The sequence below is a fragment of the Pyrgilauda ruficollis genome, unplaced genomic scaffold (assembly GCF_017590135.1).
Source record: "Pyrgilauda ruficollis isolate IOZ18807 unplaced genomic scaffold, ASM1759013v1 scaffold140, whole genome shotgun sequence".
Taxonomy (NCBI): domain Eukaryota; kingdom Metazoa; phylum Chordata; class Aves; order Passeriformes; family Passeridae; genus Pyrgilauda; species Pyrgilauda ruficollis.
The window spans coordinates 1,267,262-1,288,739 of record NW_024512544.1 but is presented as its reverse complement, the minus strand read 5'-3'; the positions used below and the strand labels follow the sequence as shown (position 1 = coordinate 1,288,739).

The window sequence follows — 21,478 nt, the reverse complement described above, 5'->3', positions numbered from 1 at the left end:
GCAGCATCATGTTGCAAAAATGACTGAAATACCACCAAGACTCCCCTTAACTTCAGGAAGTGTCAGACCGAATCAATCAAGACGGGGCACTACGGAAATTTAAAAACCATTCTGAACCAAAAAGCTCAATACCCCAAAGTTTGTGCAAGGTGCAGGAGTATGGAAGATTCAAGTCTGCCTCTGTTCAGTGGTTCCCACTCATATCACCACCAATGTTTAACTAAAGGTGTTATATGAGGTTACAGTCCAAATGTGAGCTGTGAGATAAAGGGCTGGCTGTGAACCTAGCACCTCTGAGCTGCTTGCCCCATCCCTCTGCAAGAGGCAGCCATCCTTTGCACTGGGTCAGAGGCAGCAGAAAAGCCAGCTGCCTGCCTTGTTGACCACACAGTTGATGACCTGTGCAAGGTATCAGCACAGCTCAGAGTGCCTTTGCCTCTGCAGAAACAGAAAAAGAGCTAGGAGCTCCCATCCCTGCTCAGACACCACCCTCTCACTGTGTGAGACCGTGCACTAAACTGGATCAGCAAATCGATCCAAGCTAAAAATACCCTTTTTTGTTATTTGGCTTTTCTTTTTCAGAAGAAAATGCTGGCACTGCCACAGAGAACAAGGAATGCTGAACTCTGCTCTGATTGCTTGTCTCAGGAACAGCCATCTCAGCTAGAAGGGCATCTGGGGCACCTGCCAGTTATAACACCTTTAAACAGTCCTAACTAATGACAGCCCACACACCCGGTGCAGTTAAAACATGTGCAGGTTAAAACCCTGCACACAACAGATTTCCAAGCTCCTGCAGCACTGCTCAGCTGCAGATTGCTCCAGAGCAGAGCTGCAGTTACACCCTGCTCAACACCAATCCTGCTGTTCCCAGTGCTGGGCCTTGCTGTAAGCAGTGGTAATGGAACAGCTTGTACAATCCAAGGGCTGGAATTGAAATGGAAAGCTGAGGTACAGCTTGCTTGTAATCTGGCTGTAGCCTTCCATGCCTAAAACGATTTCAGATACAAACACAGCCAGTTGATGTTCTCCCAGACTATGCTTGTCACTACCTACAGCTTGCCCCCATGACAGGGGTCTGCTCCACAAGTGTGTGGAATTAGAATCTCCCACAGAGGGCAGTGGGCTTTGGATAGGTCTTAAATTACTCATGAGAAAGCCTGCCAGCTACAGAGCACATGGATCAGCACCTTGACTCTCATTTCTCTAAGAGGCTCCAATTCAGTTAGTGCTGCAACTTCTCCCCTTCTCCTCCTCCATCCCAGGAACTACTCATAGCTGCCGTAGGACAAAAGCATCTCCAAAAATCCTCAACTTGAAAGGTGGTTAACAAAAAAAAAAAAAACCAAAAACAAAAAAAACAGCCAAAGCAAGCAGCCTTTTCCAAGGAACACAGGCCACATAAAATAGAAGCAAAGGACCCAAAATTCAACACTTGCCATCAGCTTCAATTAGCAGCAAAGTGGGGTTTGGGAAAACAAGGGCCTCTTCAGAGCTGCTATAGGGCAAATATGAAATCCCAGAATTAAAATCAAAATCCCCACATGCACATTAATATTCAGAGGCAATTACCTTTCAGCTTAAAGTCAGCCAACATGCATCTTACTACTGCAGCTCTTAAAGCAATCTTGTTTACAACTGGAAATGGATTACATTATCTCAGCTCCACCTATCCACATAATGCAGAGCAAACCGTCAAACATAAAATTACAAAATGGTTATTGTAAGGTATCCCCTTCAGCGTAAAAATTAATTTGACCTATTTTATTACTAAATTATTACTCCCACACAAATTTTCTATCATAGATATCTATCAGCACTGACATTTATATTCCAGTGAGGCACTCTCAGATGCCTATTTTCTTCTTCTCCATCTCAAAGGTGTATTGAACAGATTTGATGTAAACAGCCTGCCAAGCTAGTTAAAATCTTTAAACTTTACACATACAATTAGATTGTGACAATAACCATTTGCTTAAAAAGAGAGAGAGAAAAAAGTACCTACACAGAGTTTCAGATTCTGAAACAAAATGCTCCACGAATTAAAGAAATGATTAATCTAAATTTAAGAAGGACCTACAGATATTTTTACTACAGCTCTGGCAGGTTGTTCTGATTGTCACCAAGAGACATGATTTGACACAATGGCCCTGATTAAGAATGTGCTTAAGTCCTATTAAAGCCAATGGAAGTTAATCATCTGTTTAAGAGCTTTGCTAAATCAGGACCAGAACAGGAGACATTTCCAAAAAATCTGGGCCTAAACTGAACACACACTAATTAGCTGCACACACCAATTACATGATTATGGATGAAACACAGTTGTTTTGCATTTACAACAGCACACTTTGTGTGGAATCATTTAGAAATAAGGTCTAATTATCATTCCATAACAGGTCCCACAATGCATTATAACCCACATATAGCATATTAATTTTACTTAAAGGAATAGCTTGAAAAGGAAAAAGTAAAAGAAAAAAGCAGAAATCCTTCCAGTAATATTAGTCCAAATTCTCAAGTGGATCAAGATCTGACCCTTTTGGAACTTCACTGCGCTCACAGGGAGAATGTCTGAGCACTCTTGCTCGGCCCAGTTTCCTTATTGCTACATTTTGCTTACAGAAAATATTCACTCTTGCATTTCAAAATGCAACATTTGTACTCCATGCTGCCTAATGACTTCAGCCCTGCACTCAGAAAACAAACAAATTGGCATAGAACTGCATGCCCAGGATAACAAATACCAGCAAATTATTCCTAAAAAATATCTGTGCATACAACCCAAAAGTTGTTATAAGTTCATTTGTGAATGACCGCGATCATTGAACTGTTTGACATTAGCCAGAACTGACAAGTCTCACTTTTATGTCCCTTACACTGTCATTTATTGGTTTTTCTTAGCAGCAAGATTGTCAGATATGTGACTAAAAAAGTCTCCCCTTTCATTTATTTAAGAAAAAAAAGGCATTCCCAAAGCCAGAGACTGCTGAAAAGCCATGCTTCATTGCAAAACACAGCTCAGGAATGAGAAGACCCATCGAGAGTTACATACCATGAGGGGTTTTTTTATTTTTAATGTGTGTTTGTTTAATAAATGTAAGGCAATCTTGGGATTTAAAACTTGACTCATGATTGTGAAAGTTTGGAGCTGGCATGCCAACTTGGTGAGCCATCTGCTCACCAACAATTTATAAACGAGACTGCTGCCAAAGCCACCCGATTACTCAGTTCTAATATTAGTGATGTAACTAAAACATGCTTGAAGGGTTTTTCTCCCCATGGACCAGGAAGCACAAAAGAGAAAAAAACCTCACCGAGAAAAAGTTAAAAATAAAACAGGTAAAATGTATTTATTCTATATTCTCTTCAAGTCTGGTAAGTAGGAACATTAAAGATTAAGTCAATGCTTTAGTTCTGTAATTCCCTCTAAACCAAGTCAGAAGGAAAAAAATAAATCAGTAAAGTGATTACAAATGATAGGACAAGGAGAATAAGACAGGTTTGGGTCAGAAGAGACCTTAAAAACCCATCTCATCCCGCTCCCTTCCATGGGCAGGGACACCTTCCACTATCCCAGGTTGCTCCAAGCCCTGTCCAACCTGGCCTTGGACACTGCCAGGGATCCAGGGTCAGTCACAGCTGGTCTGGACAACCTCTGCCAGGGCATCACCACCCACACAGTCAGAAATTTGTTCCTAATGGTCAATCTAACCCGGCTTTCTGGCACTGGGAAGCCGTTCCCCCTTGTCTTGTCATTCCAGAGCCTTGTAAATAGTCTCTCTCCATTTTTCTTGTCACAATTAGGTCATCCCAAAGCCTTCTCTTCTCCAGGCTGAACAATCCCAATTCTCTCAGCCTCTCCTCATAGCAGTGGTGCTCCATCCCTCTGATCAACTTGGAGGCCCTCCTGAATGACATATTCTGTACCCAATGATCATTTGTTAATGATTGAAGTGGTAGTTGGCTAAAATCAAACACACTGTGCTCATCTCACAGTAGCATTTAATACATTCTGAAAACAGAGTAAAAAATAATCAAGAAATTGTGCATGTAGGCTAGCAGGTACAACTGTTGATTTTACTTGTGAAGCCAATTTTACCATTAGAACCGGGCAATTTGGGATAAAAACATTATGCTATTTAAACAAGTCCTTTCTTATTACAATTCAACATTACAAATAGCAGCAAAAACATGCCGGAAGTTACTCTACAGTAAATAATCCTTGGGGCAAAAGATACTGAAATGAAACTGCATAGAAAATTACTCACTCAATCATTTTTAAAACGTTGAGTCACAATTCAGTTTTGTTGGCCTGAAACTCCAGATCTATCTCCATGAAAAACCAGTAGCAAATCCCAAACCACAGCCACTATTCCCAGAGCTCAGGCGTGAGGATGTGCTGCTGCAGGAGGAAAGGCAGCAGTGCACAATGTCCTACACCAGCACTTCCACACTGCCTCCTGTGTTACCTCCTGCCCACAGAGGTCACAAAATAGTTTAACCACTGGCTTCAGTGTGAGCAGAATCAGGACATTTCCAAGTGCTCTGCAGGGGACACTAATTAGATTCAAAACACAAGCACTCCTGGTGGCATCAATTAAGAGAACAATGACAGTGACAAGCACCGGGCTTCATTTCACAACACCTTGTTCTATCACTGCCAAAAGGAGTAGCTTTTAAATCTGCAGTTTGAAATTAAATGCATCATCATTACCCAATTACCATTCTAACTAGTTTCCTCAACAACAGATCGGCTTTATTTACAATTAATTTTGGTTAATGAGCTAGTTGTAGTTTTATCTGACGGATAATGGGAGAGAATTAATAATTGCTTAATCCACACAAAATTTTGTTGTTCACATAGCACACAAAATTTTGACAAATATTTCTGAAATCCAGCCAACAACCACCAGCACATTTTCACTATCTGAAAGCAGCCAAAGCTCAGCAAATGTTACCATTTTACATTGTAGTAGGTTAAACTGTTTATATATATAATTAGAATTATTATTATAAACTACAGTCATAATTATAAATTGAAATTTCACCACTGACTCATAAGAAAGCTTTTCCCCTTCCAAAACACCTGGCCAGAACAATTGATTAAGGTCATCTTTTGGATGGTCTACAAAGATTTATTCCATTTATAGCTGCACAAGAAAATGCTGCAGAGACCCAATATGGAGAATAAACTGCCCTGTGCACACTGGCTGTGTTGTCTATATCACATCTTTGTCTATTCCCCTCCAAAGAACTTAAGCCTGGTTCCAAAGCCATTTTAAGCCCAGTCTTTCTTTTTTTTTTTTTTATTAGGCATTGGTTTTAAATGGTTTTAAGCCATCATCTTCTGTTGCCACATCACAACCTTCTCTCAAAAATACTTTTCCCTTTCCAAATGCTGGGAAGGGCTGGCTTTGCCTCCAGCCAGTTCCATTCTCTTCTTCCAATACAGCAGTCTCTGGCTGGGGTGCTGTCCACCAGACATAGCACCAAACCTAAGGATCTCCCTGCATCCAATTAAGGGACCTTGGATAATCATATGGCAATTATCATTCACATTCCTACTGTGAAAATGCATCTTCTACTCTTTTCCTAAGGCTCCGTTGTTCTAGGCTGTTCAAAAGAACAGCCAGAGTTCTGGGGCAGGAATGGGTGAGCTGGGACACAGATAAAACATCCTGACATGAAGATGAGGAAGAACATTACAGAGCAGCACTATAGATTATTTCCTGGAATGCACTGCAGTTTGCTTTGGTTTTGAGTACATATGTGATATATATTTACTTGAGCAAAAATCTCACTACTATTGATTTCTCTATAAATATTTAATGGTTACCAGTCAGAAGGTAAATTTAAGTAACAATAGTGCTAATGACATTAAATGAATGAAGCACTTTAAAAGTGAGAAAAAAAGCAAACACTTCTTTCCAGCATTTTAGACCAAGAGCAGTAAGACAGCAACCTGAAACCATGTTACATGCTGATAGCCTGAGTCATGTCTGGTCTCACAGGCAGACCAGAGAGGTGATTTTGCACAAACATCTCACAAAAAAAGTAGGTTTTGCAAGCAGCAAACTTAGCAGAGACCGGCTTCCAACAGCTTTTTTCCCATGCATTTGACATTTGAAAAGGGTGGTGCTCAATAGTTTTTCCTTCAGCTAAGGCACAGTTCACATACCTCTCTCTCCTCTTTCTGGCTTCCTCATTTCATAAGAATTGCACTTTCCTAGTATTTTTCAAGTCTGTACCTCTCTGTTGTATGTGACTGAAACCCTCTCTAAATGTCTTCCATTTGTATTACTGCACTGCACATGTATAGGCTTGTCAGCAACCAGGGCTGGACACAGTTTCCTATCTTTTTCTTTGGCTGCCAACCTTCTCTACTTGATATTAGGTAATTTGGGGGCAGCTGATGGGTCATAGCATTTAGACTATGAGAACACTCTGGGATTCACATGTAGGTACACGGGATTTTAGAAAAATAAATTGTGCAATTCATAGAATACAGATTTAAAAGAAGGCCAAGAATAAACTCACAGAGCTCTCAGTCTGCTAACGTTATGTACTACTCGACCCTTACATACACAACTAGCACATCATTCTTCTGAACTCTTGAGAGCTACCTATACTCTGAAAATTTGCAGTCACATACACAAATTATGAAGCTGACTGCCTCCCACCTACAGGAGCTGAATTCATCCGAGATTAATTTCCCTATTTTTTCTCCACCTCATCAGCCTAAAAGTTTGTCCACTCATTTGTATCTCTTCAACTGGTATCCCTGTAAAGCTCTTAAAACTGAAAAAGCATGATATAACAAGAAAATATTGTGATATTACTCTCTAGAAGACTAGGTTATCTAAATGATAATACCCTGCAGTGATAGAAATAGAGGCCTGTGTATTTAAGGTAGGGGGAAATTTCAAACGGGGGGTTTCAAGCAAAGCTCATACCCCAGATTGTTCCACACAGCTGCACAGAGATGTATTAGACTCACCCAGGAACTATCTGGGCTGGTAACAAGGTCAAAACAACTGGTAAGGTTGACCCAATTTTGGGAGATTAAACTGTAAAACTATTACTTACAACTGCATTTAGGACATGCCTAAATCTGAAAGGTGATGAGGATTACGGCACTGAGTAAATTTAAGGCCCAATGGTATATTCTGAGATATTTCTACACTCAAACAGACTCTCCGGGGCTGCAGGAGAGAGGCCCCTCACCACGACAGAGCAAGTGCAATACAAAGCCTGTACCTAGAAATGAACAATTAAAAGCAGTATGCAAAACTGCTAATTAATAAGATTTATTCTCCTTCAGGGGCTGTTATCCTGACAAGGCAAACCCTGCAGGATATAAATTTCTCAAGAAATAAGATTAAAAACCGAACGCCATTTTATTCTTTTGCCTGAGCTGTCTCCCTCTATCACAGACCTGGCTGCTAACCAGAACAAGGTCTTCAGTCTACTGCCACTCTTTCCTGGAAGCTTTTAAACCATCCACAACTTTAAGAGAACAGCTACTCTTCCTCAAATGAATAAACCTCATCTCTTCTGGGTAAAAAGACTTGATGTTTTCATACAGAAAGAAGCAATTTCTTTCATTTTCAAAAGAAGGGAACTCACACCATCCTCTTTGCCACTCCTTGGACTAAAGCAGGTATTTCATTCATACTGCTGAAGTTTAAATGATGCACAGATAGTTACCAAAACTCTCTCTGTTTTTGTTTTATGGCTAGATCAGTACCTAAAAAAGCAACTTTGCTTGCAAAAGTAATCATACAATGTCCAAAAGCTGAATTGATGTCTACAAAATATTAGGTATGAATTCTCATAGAACTGCACACAGGCATTCCCAAATCAAAGAGTAATTATGAGAAAAATTACCATGGACTTGAGTATATCACAGGGCTCTGCAGCCAGCATTCTGTGCCACTGACCAACATTAATTTTCATGGACTGAGGGAACACGTGCCCCTTGAGAAAAACCAGGACATTACTGCTTTCTTCTGATGGAACTGGGAGGTTTTAAAGGCTGGAAGGGAATGCAAGGAAAACATCACTAAAAAGAAGCTGAGAAAACTCCAGCCTGATGCTGAAGGTCACAGCACAGACATCTTTAGATTAACACTTGTTTTGTTCAAGTGGAGGAACAGAGGGGATAAACAAGAAAATCCCCCACCTCGGAATGTCACGCTTTGTCATGATTGCGGTTTAACGGCCAACGGAGCATCTCACCCGTAAGCCCTGCCCAGGTCCTCCATTGGCTGGAGAGGAAACACAGGTGCCTCTCTTTGATGCCTTACCTCCTCACACGAGGAGATTCACAACAAAAAAAACATGATAGGTGGGACAAGCAACAAGGTGAATGGATAAACAAGGTTTATGTACTTCAGGATTTCCTACCTTCTTTGAAAAACGTTTGAGACATCCAACCCCCAGGACAAAGGGCTGACAACAGCAGCACCAAGGTGTGGCTGGATCTTCTACTCCACTGCATGAAGTTTCAGGGTGGACAGTAGCACCAAGTCCTCTGAAGGCCTTCTCCAAGCCAGAGACAGGGCAGGGACCTGAATATTCACACTGATCTTCCCCTTCTCTCTCTCTCCCCTACTGCAGTGACTACATCTGTGCCCAGAGCAACCTCACAGGTGGTAGGTACCAATACCACAGCAGGAAAAGAGGCTAGAAAAAAACCAGTCTGTGCAGCTTCTCCAAGTAACCTGAAACATGGCGGGGAGAGCAGACAGGTCTGCAGTGAATCAGATTCCTTGGCTCATACCTTGTGTGAAACCCACAGTCTGCTAAGAAGAGGGGTTCCTACCTGTGTAGGAGAATGATACACTTCAACTCCTCTTTTTTTTTCACTACCAGCTGGTAGACACAGATATTCACACCATCCACACTGGGGGTGGGAGCATGGTTTGGCCCTACGACTGACCTCCCCCCCATATGTCACAGCACATGTCACAGCTGAGATGACCACCATACACAGAGTATCACCACACAATTTCAGAAGGCTTTAAGCATTTGCCCATACACAGCAACACCTCACCACTTCAGAAGGCTTCAGGCACCTGCCCATACACAGTAACACCACAGCACTTAGAAGGCTGCAAAGCATCTGCCCTTGTTGTTCTTCAGCCCAGCCTTTTATCCCCTCCTGTTGATGCACGGCACCTGTGTGCCCTCTGCTCCCTTTGGTGGTTGCTCAGTGCCCCTGGGCACTCCTTGGCTCGTTACCTTCAATGTCATTCACCTGTGCTGCACAGCTGTAGCCCATTAGGGATGAGGTTTGGCCCTGGCCCCACTCCCAATCACCGCAAACTGTGTGCCTACACCCGTTCCTAAGAGGACACAGGGATCTGACCACCAACCTGAGCTTCACCAAAGGGAAGACCAAGAGCCCTGTGACCTCTCTGGACAGGACAAACACAGAGAAACCATGAGCTAAAGGACCTCATACAATGCACACAGAGCCCACTACCTCTGTGGTGCTATGCCTTGGCCACACAGCGTTACAGGAATAAACCCCCAAACTGGAAAGATTTTTTAAAAGTAAGAGGCAGAGAGAAAGCAAAAGTCAGTTAAACAACCCAAAAAAGACATTCTAATTCACAGAAGTTGACATGACCTATCAGCACAGAAATTAGGGGGATCAATCAAGCCCATGCTTTTCCAGGAACAGTGTCTGCTGTTTTACGGTACTTTCCAATGTAACACCTGTAACAGCACTTGCAGGTGACCCTGACAGCCGGGGCTATGCTCAGAGCTGGAGCTTCTGCCAGCATCTCTCTGCCTGTGAGGGATTACAGTTCTTCAAAGCCACAGGCTGACACAGCAGTGCCAGCAGAAGCCAGTAATGTAGACCTGGCTCCAGATCAAGGGCACATTTTGCTGGGCAGTGTGAAGAGGGGCTCATCCACACACAGACCTGGCAATGCTCAGTGGTGTGGGAAGAGTTAAAATTCCATGGTTGCTATAATATGAATACACCACAACAGGGTACTTTAGGACCACCACAATTATTCCTGTGCAGGACAGGAAATAAGCTGCACCGGTATTAAGGTACTTCTGAATGCATCTCATTGTGGGGCTGCATTAAATGCAAAATAACCCCTAAGCAAAAAGATATTGTAAAAACATCTTACTTTTGACAAAGGCTAACATGTACCATCCAAGTCTCCATCCTCAGTGATCTACGGCTTCTGTGATTCAGAAAATAAAAGGCAAGGGCAGGGGGGGAAGCACAGAAACATGAAGGGACTCCCTACAATGACCAGAATCTGGAGAAAAACTGGGCCTCTGGAGACCTAGCCCAGAGCCATATCTGTCATGTTCATTGCTTCTCAGTGATAATCCAGCTCTGCTTCCTTCCACTGGGATGCAGCAGTCAGCTGCCTGGACCCCAGACAAGCACCCACTGCCCTAGGGAAGGGAAACACGCTGTGGCACAGGCTTCTCACCTGGGCTGGTAACAGCTCTTGATACTACACAGAGCAGTGGCTCAGCCTTCTCTTCTATTTTCTACAGAATTTTAGAACAGGTCAATGTTAAACCTGTTTCAAGGTGGGTTCTTCAAGGATTTTCATTTATTGGGATTATTGAAGCAAAAGGCAGAAAGGAGGCTCTGCCTTTTCTTCCCAGATGGAATGGCATCACTCCTTCAAGGTGCCCTCTTGGTACTGGAAGGACAAGCACTGCTCACCCTCAGTACTGCACAAAGGTAGCACAGGAAGCTGCATTTCCCCTCTAAAACTTAGTCCTGTCAACCTAGAAACCATCACTTAGCTGAAAGACAAGACAGAGCCTGTGGCCCACAGGAACTGGAAACAAGCCTTAGAACCAATTTCCTGAGAGAAGATATCCATTGATTTCAACAGGACTAGCACCTTCCCCCGGATTCAGGGATGGGAAACACTCTCCTCCAACAGGTATCTTGTCATCCAGCTGCTATCAAAGTGTCATATTTCATGGAAGATGAGGATTGCTCTTTTTGTTGGCATGTATGAAAAGGAACTGAAATTCCAGAAGCAAACACTGAAAATTTGCTGACTACAAAGCTATCAAGAGCACAGTGTTGTAACAGGGTGTGTACCAGGGAAAGTTAACTGAACATGACAGTCCAAGAGAATAACCGAAGCTTCCCAAGGAAGGTGTGTGCTGCAACAAAGCCCTGGCAGATGACCTTTCAAGGGACTTCCATCAGAATGAGTAAAAACCTATTTAATGAGATTAACTGATCATTTCACTCCACCCTCGTTATAACACTCACTGAGAGGGAGGAATGTTTTTGCAGCCGAGTATGAGGCTCCATAGGGAATGCCAGGACTGTGACAGAAGATAGGAAAAACACCCAGGGCAGCCCTTCACCATTGCAGTGTGGGCTACAGACACTCAAACACCAGCTCATTTCTGTGGCTACTCTGTGTTGGTTTACATACAGAGTTTGACCACACCAGTGTGAAAAATCTGAGCTGATGTGGATAAAGCTATAACAATTCAAGGTACATCCCAGGAAATGCTTCATTTCCAGTTAACCCTTTCCCCTGTTTGGATTGTAGTTTTTTTCAAGAAACACAGTGCAGCACTACTTTGCACAGCTTTAGTTTCTTAAGTGTGGAAAACCCCTCTACCTCTGTTAAAATCTTGATGATCACCTTTCCATTTACTATTTTTTCTTCTTAAACTCCAAGAAAGCGAAATACATTGGCTAAAACTTTGATTACTACTACTGCCCTGGCAATTCTCAGGAAGTCTGATGATAAAAGACTGAAGCAAAGATCGTGCTCTTGTAAGTGTCCAAGGAGCTCACTTCTTACAGCTCCCTGCCACACTTTATTGAGCTCATCCCTCATGTCTGAGCTCATCTTGGCAAAGTCCATCTTCACTGTCCTTCAGGCTGCCAAACCACAGGTACATCTGTATTGGGCATCACCGTGCAATTCCATAGCTGAGTGCTAAAAAATCAAAGTGTCAGGACTGCAAAGTCAGACACAAAGGACTAGAGGGCATCTCAAGTGACTGTCAAAAGTCCACCTCCCTGCACTGAGGCAGGAGATACCCAGGCCAATAAATGCTGCCTACCGTACTCCTTAAAGGCTGCTGAGGAAAGAAGATTCCTCAGCATCCTGAGGTGCTGAGGAGTTTTTAGCACTTTCCAAGATATTTGGAAGAAAAGGAGACCCGAATTCCCAGTTCAGAGCACAGAAGTTTGGCTGCCAGAATTCTTCATGGCCCAGTACACAACTCAGGGGAGTGACAACCTCAAAGCACTAATTTAGTCCCCCTCTGCAGTCCGGCCTGGCCAGCTTCAACCACCCTCCCTAAAGGAAAGCCTCCATCACCTCATCCTGCTGAAAAGCCCACAACACATCCATGAGCCAGGAAAGAATCCCAGAGCAAGGTTCAGCCTCACATGCCTGGGAGTAAATTCTGGTGGTGACAAGGCTTGTTTGCCACAGAGCTGAGGCATGCAGCAACTTTTAACTTTATGTGGTTTCATTCCAACAGCCAGGCTCCAAAATTACATTTCTTTATCCCTACAGATGTGCCAATACAGCTGTGATACATGTAACTCTGCTCAGGACAACACAACTGTGACAAAACAGGAGTTCTACAACAACTCCGGCTTCAAAAATGAAAGTGATCAGGAAAGATTTGGGGCTTTGATGCCACCAGAAAAAGTGCAACTGACAGTCCATGCTGATCACTTGGAATATAGTATCGGCTACATTATAATAAAACCTCACTCAAGTTCTCTTTAAACACCACTGCTGAATTCATTCCTACTTAGTGCTGCTGTCCCAATTAGTGATCTCGTCAGACAGCGCGATCGTTCCCCACCATGGAGAAAACGCCATCGCCTCATTATTTTCAGCAGCAGAGTCAGCCAACATGGCTTATTCTCTTAATGAATTAATTCTCATAATTCACTAACGCTTCAAGCTACTATAAACACCTCCTGAAAGCATACCACAATTTTAATCCGTTTCAAACATCAGATGTTGGGTTTGATATTTATGATTGTTCTGACTCTGTTTCATTTAAGGGCTCCTTTTGTCTATGAAAGCAAAGATAAGAAAGTTAACTGGGACACCCACTGTCAAGCCTCTAATTTAAGGGGAAATTGCCTTTGTCGCTGACTGTCAGATGCTAATAGCTGCTGCTACTATTTTCCCTATGATACCAGGCCAGTGATCTTAGAGAAGTGTCCTTCATCCTATACAAAGCAATGATTGAGTCAACTAATTGAACAACTGTGCCCCTGCAGTTTCTAAAGCAGACATTCCTCTAAGTCCATTTTAACCTACAGGAAAAAAATATCTCTAATAACTATAGTAAGAACTCAGTGTGGCATTGTGGGGAGGTGACTGGGAATTATTTCTTTTTAAAGCCTCTTTTATAAGGATTCCCCATTAGCCTTTAATTAGCATGCCAGTTCCTATTCGGAGGTTTCTGATCACTCATAGCCCAGTTCAGCACTCACGGACGGGAACAAGACAGACTCCCTTGAACTCGGTGGGGTCTGTGGGGGGGCTTAGGGCCATGCAGGGAACTCTCTAGTACCAACACAAAGTTAATTGAGCAAGCCTGTGACATCCAGCTCTGGCTGTCAGCCTTTGTAAGAGTTTTCCTATGGAAGATCAAAAGACAACCTGGACTTCCAGATTTGGGGCTGTGTAAATATATCATCTGTACTCAGCAGGTGTAACACTAATTCATCTTTTGCTGTAGAGAAAAGTGAGATGATCTATCAACCTCTTCGGTTTGACTATTTACATGTATTTTAAATCTTTGCTTACATAAAAATACAGTGAAGTATTTTAGAACACAGCATCTGCCAACACACATGCAGTGTTCTGCTAAAGGCAGGTATATGTAAGACCATCAGTTAGCTATGACAGGTGATTTAGTGTGATTCATCTTTCAGGATCATCTCATTCACAAGGAAAATTGAGTGTCATCCCCGTCCATAACCTACAAATACCATCTAGATACTTGAAAATGACAATAGGTTAAAGGATGCAGCAGCCAAAATACTCGACCCAAGCCCTTTTGGAATAGAACCTGAAAACATCAGTAATCCAGACAGAACTACTAACACAGATTGCCAGGGGCTAATGAACATAGAAAACTCTTTACCCAGCACATAATTTTGCTGTTGCTGGGAGAGCACTACTCAGTCATTTCAGCACAGATCCAAGAAATTTCCTTCTTTTGGTGTTTCTCCTTCTGAGCCAGACACAAATTCCAACTACATTAAGAGCTGTGGTTCAAAACAATTCAGGGGAAGGCAAGAAGAACAAAGGTCAAAGCTTGAATCTCTACCTTGCAGTGCACATCCAGAGCACACAGCCAAAGAGGGCCATGCGCTTCTGGAAATGACTGACAACCAATCCAGGAGTGAAATATTTGGGGTCTGCTCCCTGTATCACCTCCTCCATTCCCAAGTCCTACCCAGCCAGGATGACACACCCTGTAACAGCAGCCAACATGACTTAATCTCCAGCAACCCACTGGAAATCAAACCAGTGTGACATAGAACATGGCTACTGCCTCAACCTAAAACAATGGATGATGGGTCAATCCGCTGGGAGCTACTAAATTCATACAAAATATTTCAAACAGCTATTCCACCTCTATCTTTCCTTTTAAAATACCAAAAAAAAAAACCCCAAAAGCATTTTTAATCTAAAAAGAGGTGCAAGCCCCTGAGTTACCAAACCTTTAAAAGGATTTCCTGTGCCCCACAAAACAGGTGAAAAGCTCTAAAGCCCAGCCTGGCAATTTAGCCTACACATGCCAGATTCAAGATTTGGCCAAAAACCTTAAATGAACCAATCTAACAGCTGCCACAAAATCCGGCAACCTCTGATCAATATCTTCCATGTTTAAGGCAGCACGAGCCTCCCCTCTGCAAAACAATCCTAAGCCTGCAAAGAGTAAATAAACTACAATAAATTTAAGAAGATTGAGTTTTGTTTGGCATGGGAGAACCAGGCAGAGCAGCAGCATTTAATGCTGTTAATTTTTCAACAGCAGCACATCTTAATATCAAAGCATTTGAGACACCAATGATAGGCCAAAAAACCCCTCTAAAAAAAATAAGATATTAACCAAGGCTGCAGATACATACAAGGCTGTGTTGCAAAGAACTAATGAAGTTTAGAAACCATTGAAAATGTTAACACAATGAACATGAAAATACTGAGTGTGTTAAAGCCTTTTGCATGACTTCATTCCAGATCTTTTTATTCCTAATTTGACTTTGGTTTTCAGTCTAGATTATAAAGAAGATTTAAAACACAGATACTTTTTTCCCTTCCAATGAAGCCTTCCCATTAATAAAAAGGAAACAAAGAAAATGAAGAAAGTGAGTAGTAAAACTTTTACAACATAATAAAGTGTATCAGAACCCCAGTGCAGCACAATTGGAATTGTCTAAAGATGCTGAATTATGGGTGGTTGTCATATAAAGTTCAGTCCAGGGTATTAGAAATCATATTCTCCAGCAACATGTATATAATTGAGAGATCTTCATAATAACCCTCAGTTTAAAGGCTCATAAAACTGCGCTTTACCCGTAATTTGCAAGAGGAAAGAATCCTTAAAGGAAAGTAACATCTTTTTCTCAGAAAGACTCTGAAGGCTATACACTGTGCATTTTTAAGCAAGCAACCCTAGAAGCTCTCTCTTTCTTTCCCACATTTCGGTAGGTCACTATACTAACCCTCGGTTTAAATAGATAAATATGTATCTGTAGTACACACAAACCAGAAAGAAAATTAGTATCACATAAAGAGGAACACCAAGTATGTTGAAAGCAAAGTGTGCTACATTTTTTCAGGACTATAAGTGCAGAGGTTACATTAAGGTAAATATCTTGATGTAACACTGTAACCAACACTTAAACAAGGTAGGGCACTCACACACAGAAAAAATGAAGATTGTTGCTTTTATAAAATTGCGTAAACTACATTTATCCACCTCCCATATATAACAGGAGAATAATTCTATAAATATTACCAGCTCTTGACACTCTCTGTGCAGACTCACAAAACTCTCAGTTTCTACCCGACATTCTAAACCAAACTCCTTTCAGTTTGTTATAATCAACTATAGTTTTGTAAATAAAATTTGTTTGTTTTCAAATAAAGCTCCTTCAAGCTGTTTCGGGAAGCAAAGTAAGTAATAGTAGTAATAATAATAACAACAATTTCTGTTTGGATTTCAGAACCTGCGGAAACAAAACTAGCACATGTCAACCCTAGTGTTTTCCTACCTGGAGCAGGTACGGACCAGCTCTCAAATGCCACCTTGGGATAGTTCAGACTAGTAATCCCATTCATGTTTAGATCAGACACCAGCACGAACAAGAACCAAAAAAAAAGAGAAAATCTTCCCTGTCCTCCTCTGTTATTAGCAAAGCCAACAGCAGTGGCTAAGACCTGGTAAGCAAACCAAGGACCAGGAGGACCAGACCAACCCAACCCTCAGCTCGAGAGAAACAGGCTTAAGAGGAGACTTACTGCCTGCCATGTGACAGGGGGAGGTGTGCTGCCCATTGGGAGTGCTAGAGGTGAGGTCGATGGCCATGCCGCAGTGCTCCCTTTCAGGCGAATAGTCATTGTCACCTGCGAGCACAACACACGTCCCGTAAGTTTGTATCGCTTCTCCAGCAGAGATACGCAAAGATTAAGAAGCATGACCCGCTCGCTCCCTGCGCCCCTGCCCTTCCCTCCTTCACTAGCGGGGTCTTCCTGAGCCTGTCAGAGCTCGTCTCTCGGCGGCCCCAGATAACATTTGGCTGATTTTAAGAGCCCCCTCAAAGCCACTCTCACCAGTCTTTTACTCACACTCCTGTGGCAAACCTTGTCCCAGCTGCTTGGTTTTAAGTAAGTTAGGATTACTTTTCCATTAGCAGACAGGGACAATCCAGGCTGGGCAAGGGAAGACTGGAATTGTAATTCACCATATAGACTTTCCCCCAAAAGCTCTGGGTTAACTGACAGTTAAACAAAGCACAACCCCCCGCACAGAAAACAAGAGAAATACATAGGGAAAGGCATAAAAAGTTTTTGGCTGAAGTTTGAATTTCTGGAGAGGAACTCTCTCTCATTTGCAGAGTTCACTCACCCTCAGCAAATATTTAAACCTAGAGATAATCACCCATGCACCCATCCCCATGCATTTCTCAGTCATACAGAAAGTTTATATTTAAATGCTACTAATTCAGTGTCAATGCAGACACTGTACACAAGGAAGCTAAACTTTCAGGTTTCTGCATTACACAAAGGAGAGTAGGAAAAGAAAAGTAATTCAGAATAATCAAACAAAATGACTACTTACATGTAATATATCCATCAACAGCCTCTGCTTCCATAGTCAAAGTGCAGTGCTGCAAGGCAGAAAAGTACACCCTCAGAGACGCCTGTCAGTATCAACCATTAAATGATTAAACTTACTTAAAGCCCTAAGTAGTTGCCCATTTTATTGCTGTTGCAACCACTGCCTAGAGAAACACACAAGTGCACTGCATGTGCTCGTTTGCAAATCACTGAACTCTTCCTGTAAATTATGCGAGTAGACATGCAGCTGCCTCCTGGCCAGGTGGCACCTGGATCATCCTGGTCGCACCATACCTCTCTCTCTGTGCCCCACTCACATTTTTGCCTGATCTGAGAGTTTTTCCCTGACCTTCTTGTTGTTTCTTCAAGCTGGGATGGTAATGCTTTATCAATTATCTGCTCTATCTGCAGTCAGAAGAGACCTTGAGGATATGGATATTCCTAACAACTGCCCTTTTCACACGCACTACAAGACATTGCCTCCTGGTCTAAACAAAATAAACCCTCCCGTGTCCATTCCCCTTGGACACAGCTGTTCCAGCTCTGTCTCACACCTCTGTGTGCACACACACCTGTACACACACCTGTTCACTCTAACCCTATTTATCTGCCACAGCACAGGGCCAAACATCACGTTTCATACTCCCAGATCATGCATTTTGTGGTGTGAAGCAATCTTAAAGTTTCTGGAAGCACTTTGCTGACACAGAACAAGCTATTACTTTCCCGAAACCCAAGTAACTGTATAGAATGACACCCCCTAGCTATCATTTGATATATATTGGGGGGGGGGGGGGGGGGGGGAAAGGAGAGATCAATAATCATAACTATGTTCTTTTAAGTAGAAAAGTTAAGAATCTGACATGACCAGAGGAAAATTTTATTTCCTCTCTCCCTCCATGGGCTCTTTTTTGCCTTTAGTTTCAAAACTCTCACTGCACCAGGCAGCTAAATTATTCACAATGAGCCATTTCTGTATTGATCGCCAAGTATATTTAGCCCTGGCTCCTGGAATTTCTCCATTACTTACTGGAAAACAGGCAGCTTCACTTCTTGTCTCCAAAACCACTTCCCTCCCCCTCCCTTAACCCTCTTTCCTTCCCTCCTCCCCCCCCACTCCCTGCCTTTCCCCCAATAAATAAATACTTTTCTCTGTGCTCTTCTTTGGTATAAAGCAGATCAAATTCCCAAGGCATTCAGCACATAACACTTAAATTTCAACCTGCCTAGCTGCTACCAAACTCTCTTCAATTACTGATTTTCACAACTCTTAAAAAGAAATCTCAAAAAAAAAAAAAAAAAAACAACGCAAAAAAGTTTTCAGAACAGGTAAGCCACTTCCTCAAGCCCTTCAAAATTACCTTATCTTTCCCCTAGTCCAGGTAGGCAGGCACACACTGAGAAAAAGAAAGAAACATCAGAAGCAACAGGGAAAGATCATCCCAGCCAATGAAGTGGAAGGAAAGAAAGGGGAGGAAGGGAGGAGGAAGAGAAGGGAAGACAAAAAGAAACACAGGAACATCCATAACCTAAATTAAAACACGGCTTGAATTTTATTTTTTTATTTCTTCAATGGGGAGAAAAGGAGGAAGAGGAGAGGGAAAAGAAAAAGTTTGGTCACCATTTTTAGACTGGTGATGGCAAATCCCAGCTGCTGAGCCTCTCCACAAGGAATGGAGGGAGAGAGTTTTGCTCGAGCTGAAGACACAGAAAGATGGAGAAAGTTTTTTTAAAAATTGTTTTTTAAAGGCGGGGGGAGAAGGGAGGGGGGGAAAGAGAGACGGGGAGGGGGAGAGGGATAGGGGAGAGAAACTCGCCCCCGCCACTTACAGGTGGGGCATGCGGAGCCGGGGAGCCCCGGGATGAGCCGGCGGGGAAACTCGCTCAGGAATGGCACATACTTTGAAGGAAGATGAAGAACAAAAAAAGAGAGGAGAGGAGAGGAGGGGAGGAAGGGAGGGGAGAAAGAAAAAGAAAGAAATAATAAGAAGCCAGGCGCAGATTTACCTCAGCCGCGCAGGCAGTGAGTCAGTTCCATCCCCCTTTTGTTTGTGTGTTTATTAGTGTCGGCTCCCTCTGCCCAGTGGAGGTGTGTTTGTGCACGGCAGTTGGCTGTGGGGGGACTAAGGCGGCGGAGGAGCCGTAGCTAAGGGTAATCCTGTTTTTACTTCCTCCATCTTCAGAGAGCAGAGGGTTAGCCTGGGACAGCTGGTCAAACCCCGAGAAACCGATCCGGCGGCGGCGGCGGCGGCCGCTCTCCCTCCCTCCCTCCCTCCCACAGACACACACACACACACAGAGACACACACTCATTCGCTCCCTCCTTCACACACTCCCTTCCCTCCCTCACACACAGATACGCTTCAGAAATAGGCTTGTGTAAAAAAAGAAATAGGGAGGGAGAGAGAGGGAGGGAGGGAGGGAGGTCAGCCGGTGCTACAGCAATGCGATTAACTACCGCGGAGAGAGAGAGAGAGAGAGAGGAAAACTTGATCCACCGGTTCCTTACGGATTCCACGGGATCGGGGGGAGCGAAGGGATTGCGGGGCGGGATGAGGGGAGGGATGGGAAGAGGGGGGCCCGGCGGGCGCACTCACACCCCGCGCAGCAAACCCGGGCCAACTTCCCCGGAGCGCCGCTCCGGCCCTGGGCGACGCCGGGCTCCGCGCCTCATCCTGCCTCTCCCCGCCCCTGCCACAACCTGTCAAAGTCATGGAAGTCCTGCCTCGCTTGTCATTTTATTCCCTTTCCCCCCTTCTCCCCGCCGCAGGCCGCAGCCCCCCGGGGGCGCGCAGGTGGCGGCGGGCGCTGAGGGAAATGGCAGCGGGGCCGGGCTGGGTAACGGACCGGCGAGACTCGCCGCGGCTTCTGCCCCTGCCTTCTTCTGCTCTTCGTGGGGGGTTTTTCGTTTGGTTGGCTTGTTGGTGGGTTTTTTTAAATTATTTTTTTTAATATATTTTGGGCTAACAGCAACAAGTCATCGGCGCCCGCGGGGATGCTGCACAGCCGCGCTCGGCTCGGGGACCCTCCGCACACACAGACCCGCACGGACGGACCGAGCCCCGCGTCCCGCCGGCCCCGGAACGGAGCTGTCCCTCCTCCCGCCGGGGAAGGGGGGACCGGGGAGAGAGAGAGGAGAGGAGAGGAGGGGAGGAAGGGAGGGGAGAAAGAAAAAGAAAGAAATAATAAGAAGCCAGGCGCAGATTTACCTCAGCCGCGCAGGCAGTGAGTCAGTTCCATCCCCCTTTTGTTTGTGTGTTTATTAGTGTCGGCTCCCTCTGCCCAGTGGAGGTGTGTTTGTGCACGGCAGTTGGCTGTGGGGGGACTAAGGCGGCGGAGGAGCCGTAGCTAAGGGTAATCCTGTTTTTACTTCCTCCATCTTCAGAGAGCAGAGGGTTAGCCTGGGACAGCTGGTCAAACCCCGAGAAACCGATCCGGCGGCGGCGGCGGCGGCCGCTCTCCCTCCCTCCCTCCCTCCCACAGACACACACACACACACAGAGACACACACTCATTCGCTCCCTCCTTCACACACTCCCTTCCCTCCCTCACACACAGATACGCGCACACCCTGCCTGACACACACACACACTCCCTCACAGATACGCGCACTCCCTCACACCCGTACACACCTCCTCCTTCACACACACTCCCTCAGACACACGCTGTCCCTCCCTCAGGCTCAAACCCACGCACACTCATTCACTCCCTCACACTCAGTACCCCCGCCACGGACTCACACTCCCTCCCTCAGGCACAGCCAGCCCCTCACACATTCTCACTCCCTCACTCACACTCAGCCCAGCACACGCACTCCCTCCCTCCCTCACACTCAGGTCTCCCCTCAAAGTCCCTCACACGGACACACTCGCTGCCTCACTCGCACTCAGTCCTTCATACCCACACACCCCCTCACACTCAATCCCGCGGACACTCATCCCTGACACACTCACGCTCGGTCCCTCACACACATTCACGCACTCGCTTCCCCCCTCCCCTTCAGACCCTTTCCCGCCCCGCGGCGCCTCAGCCCCCGCGGGGCCGGCGCGGCGGGGGGCGGGTGCCCGCAGCCGGCGCGAGGCCGCTCAGCGCGCTCGGCAATCGATTACAGGACAAGTGCGGCCGCC

The 21,478-nt window shown here is 44.5% G+C and overlaps 1 protein-coding gene across 7 annotated transcripts in view; it reads right to left on the bottom strand.

Moving 5' to 3' along the window:
* The window catches only part of IKZF2 (IKAROS family zinc finger 2), a 117,985-nt gene extending 97,414 nt beyond the window's left edge, over window positions 1-20,571 (bottom strand). For 4 of the 7 annotated variants that reach the window (XM_041460202.1, XM_041460207.1, XM_041460206.1 and 1 more), the window contains exons 1-4: window positions 19,359-19,604; window positions 18,713-18,748; window positions 17,353-17,401; window positions 16,533-16,637 (exon numbers count right to left, since the gene is read on the bottom strand). In XM_041460202.1, the coding sequence (XP_041316136.1) occupies window positions 16,533-16,637; window positions 17,353-17,386 (139 nt within the window). In that variant the 5' untranslated portion in view covers window positions 17,387-17,401; window positions 18,713-18,748; window positions 19,359-19,604. Of the gene's footprint in view, window positions 1-16,532; window positions 16,638-17,352; window positions 17,402-18,712; window positions 18,749-19,358; window positions 19,605-20,560 lie in introns of those variants that run through there. The other 3 variants (XM_041460204.1, XM_041460205.1, XM_041460203.1) reach the window with 3 other exon arrangements.
* Window positions 20,572-21,478: the final 907 nt, after the last annotated feature.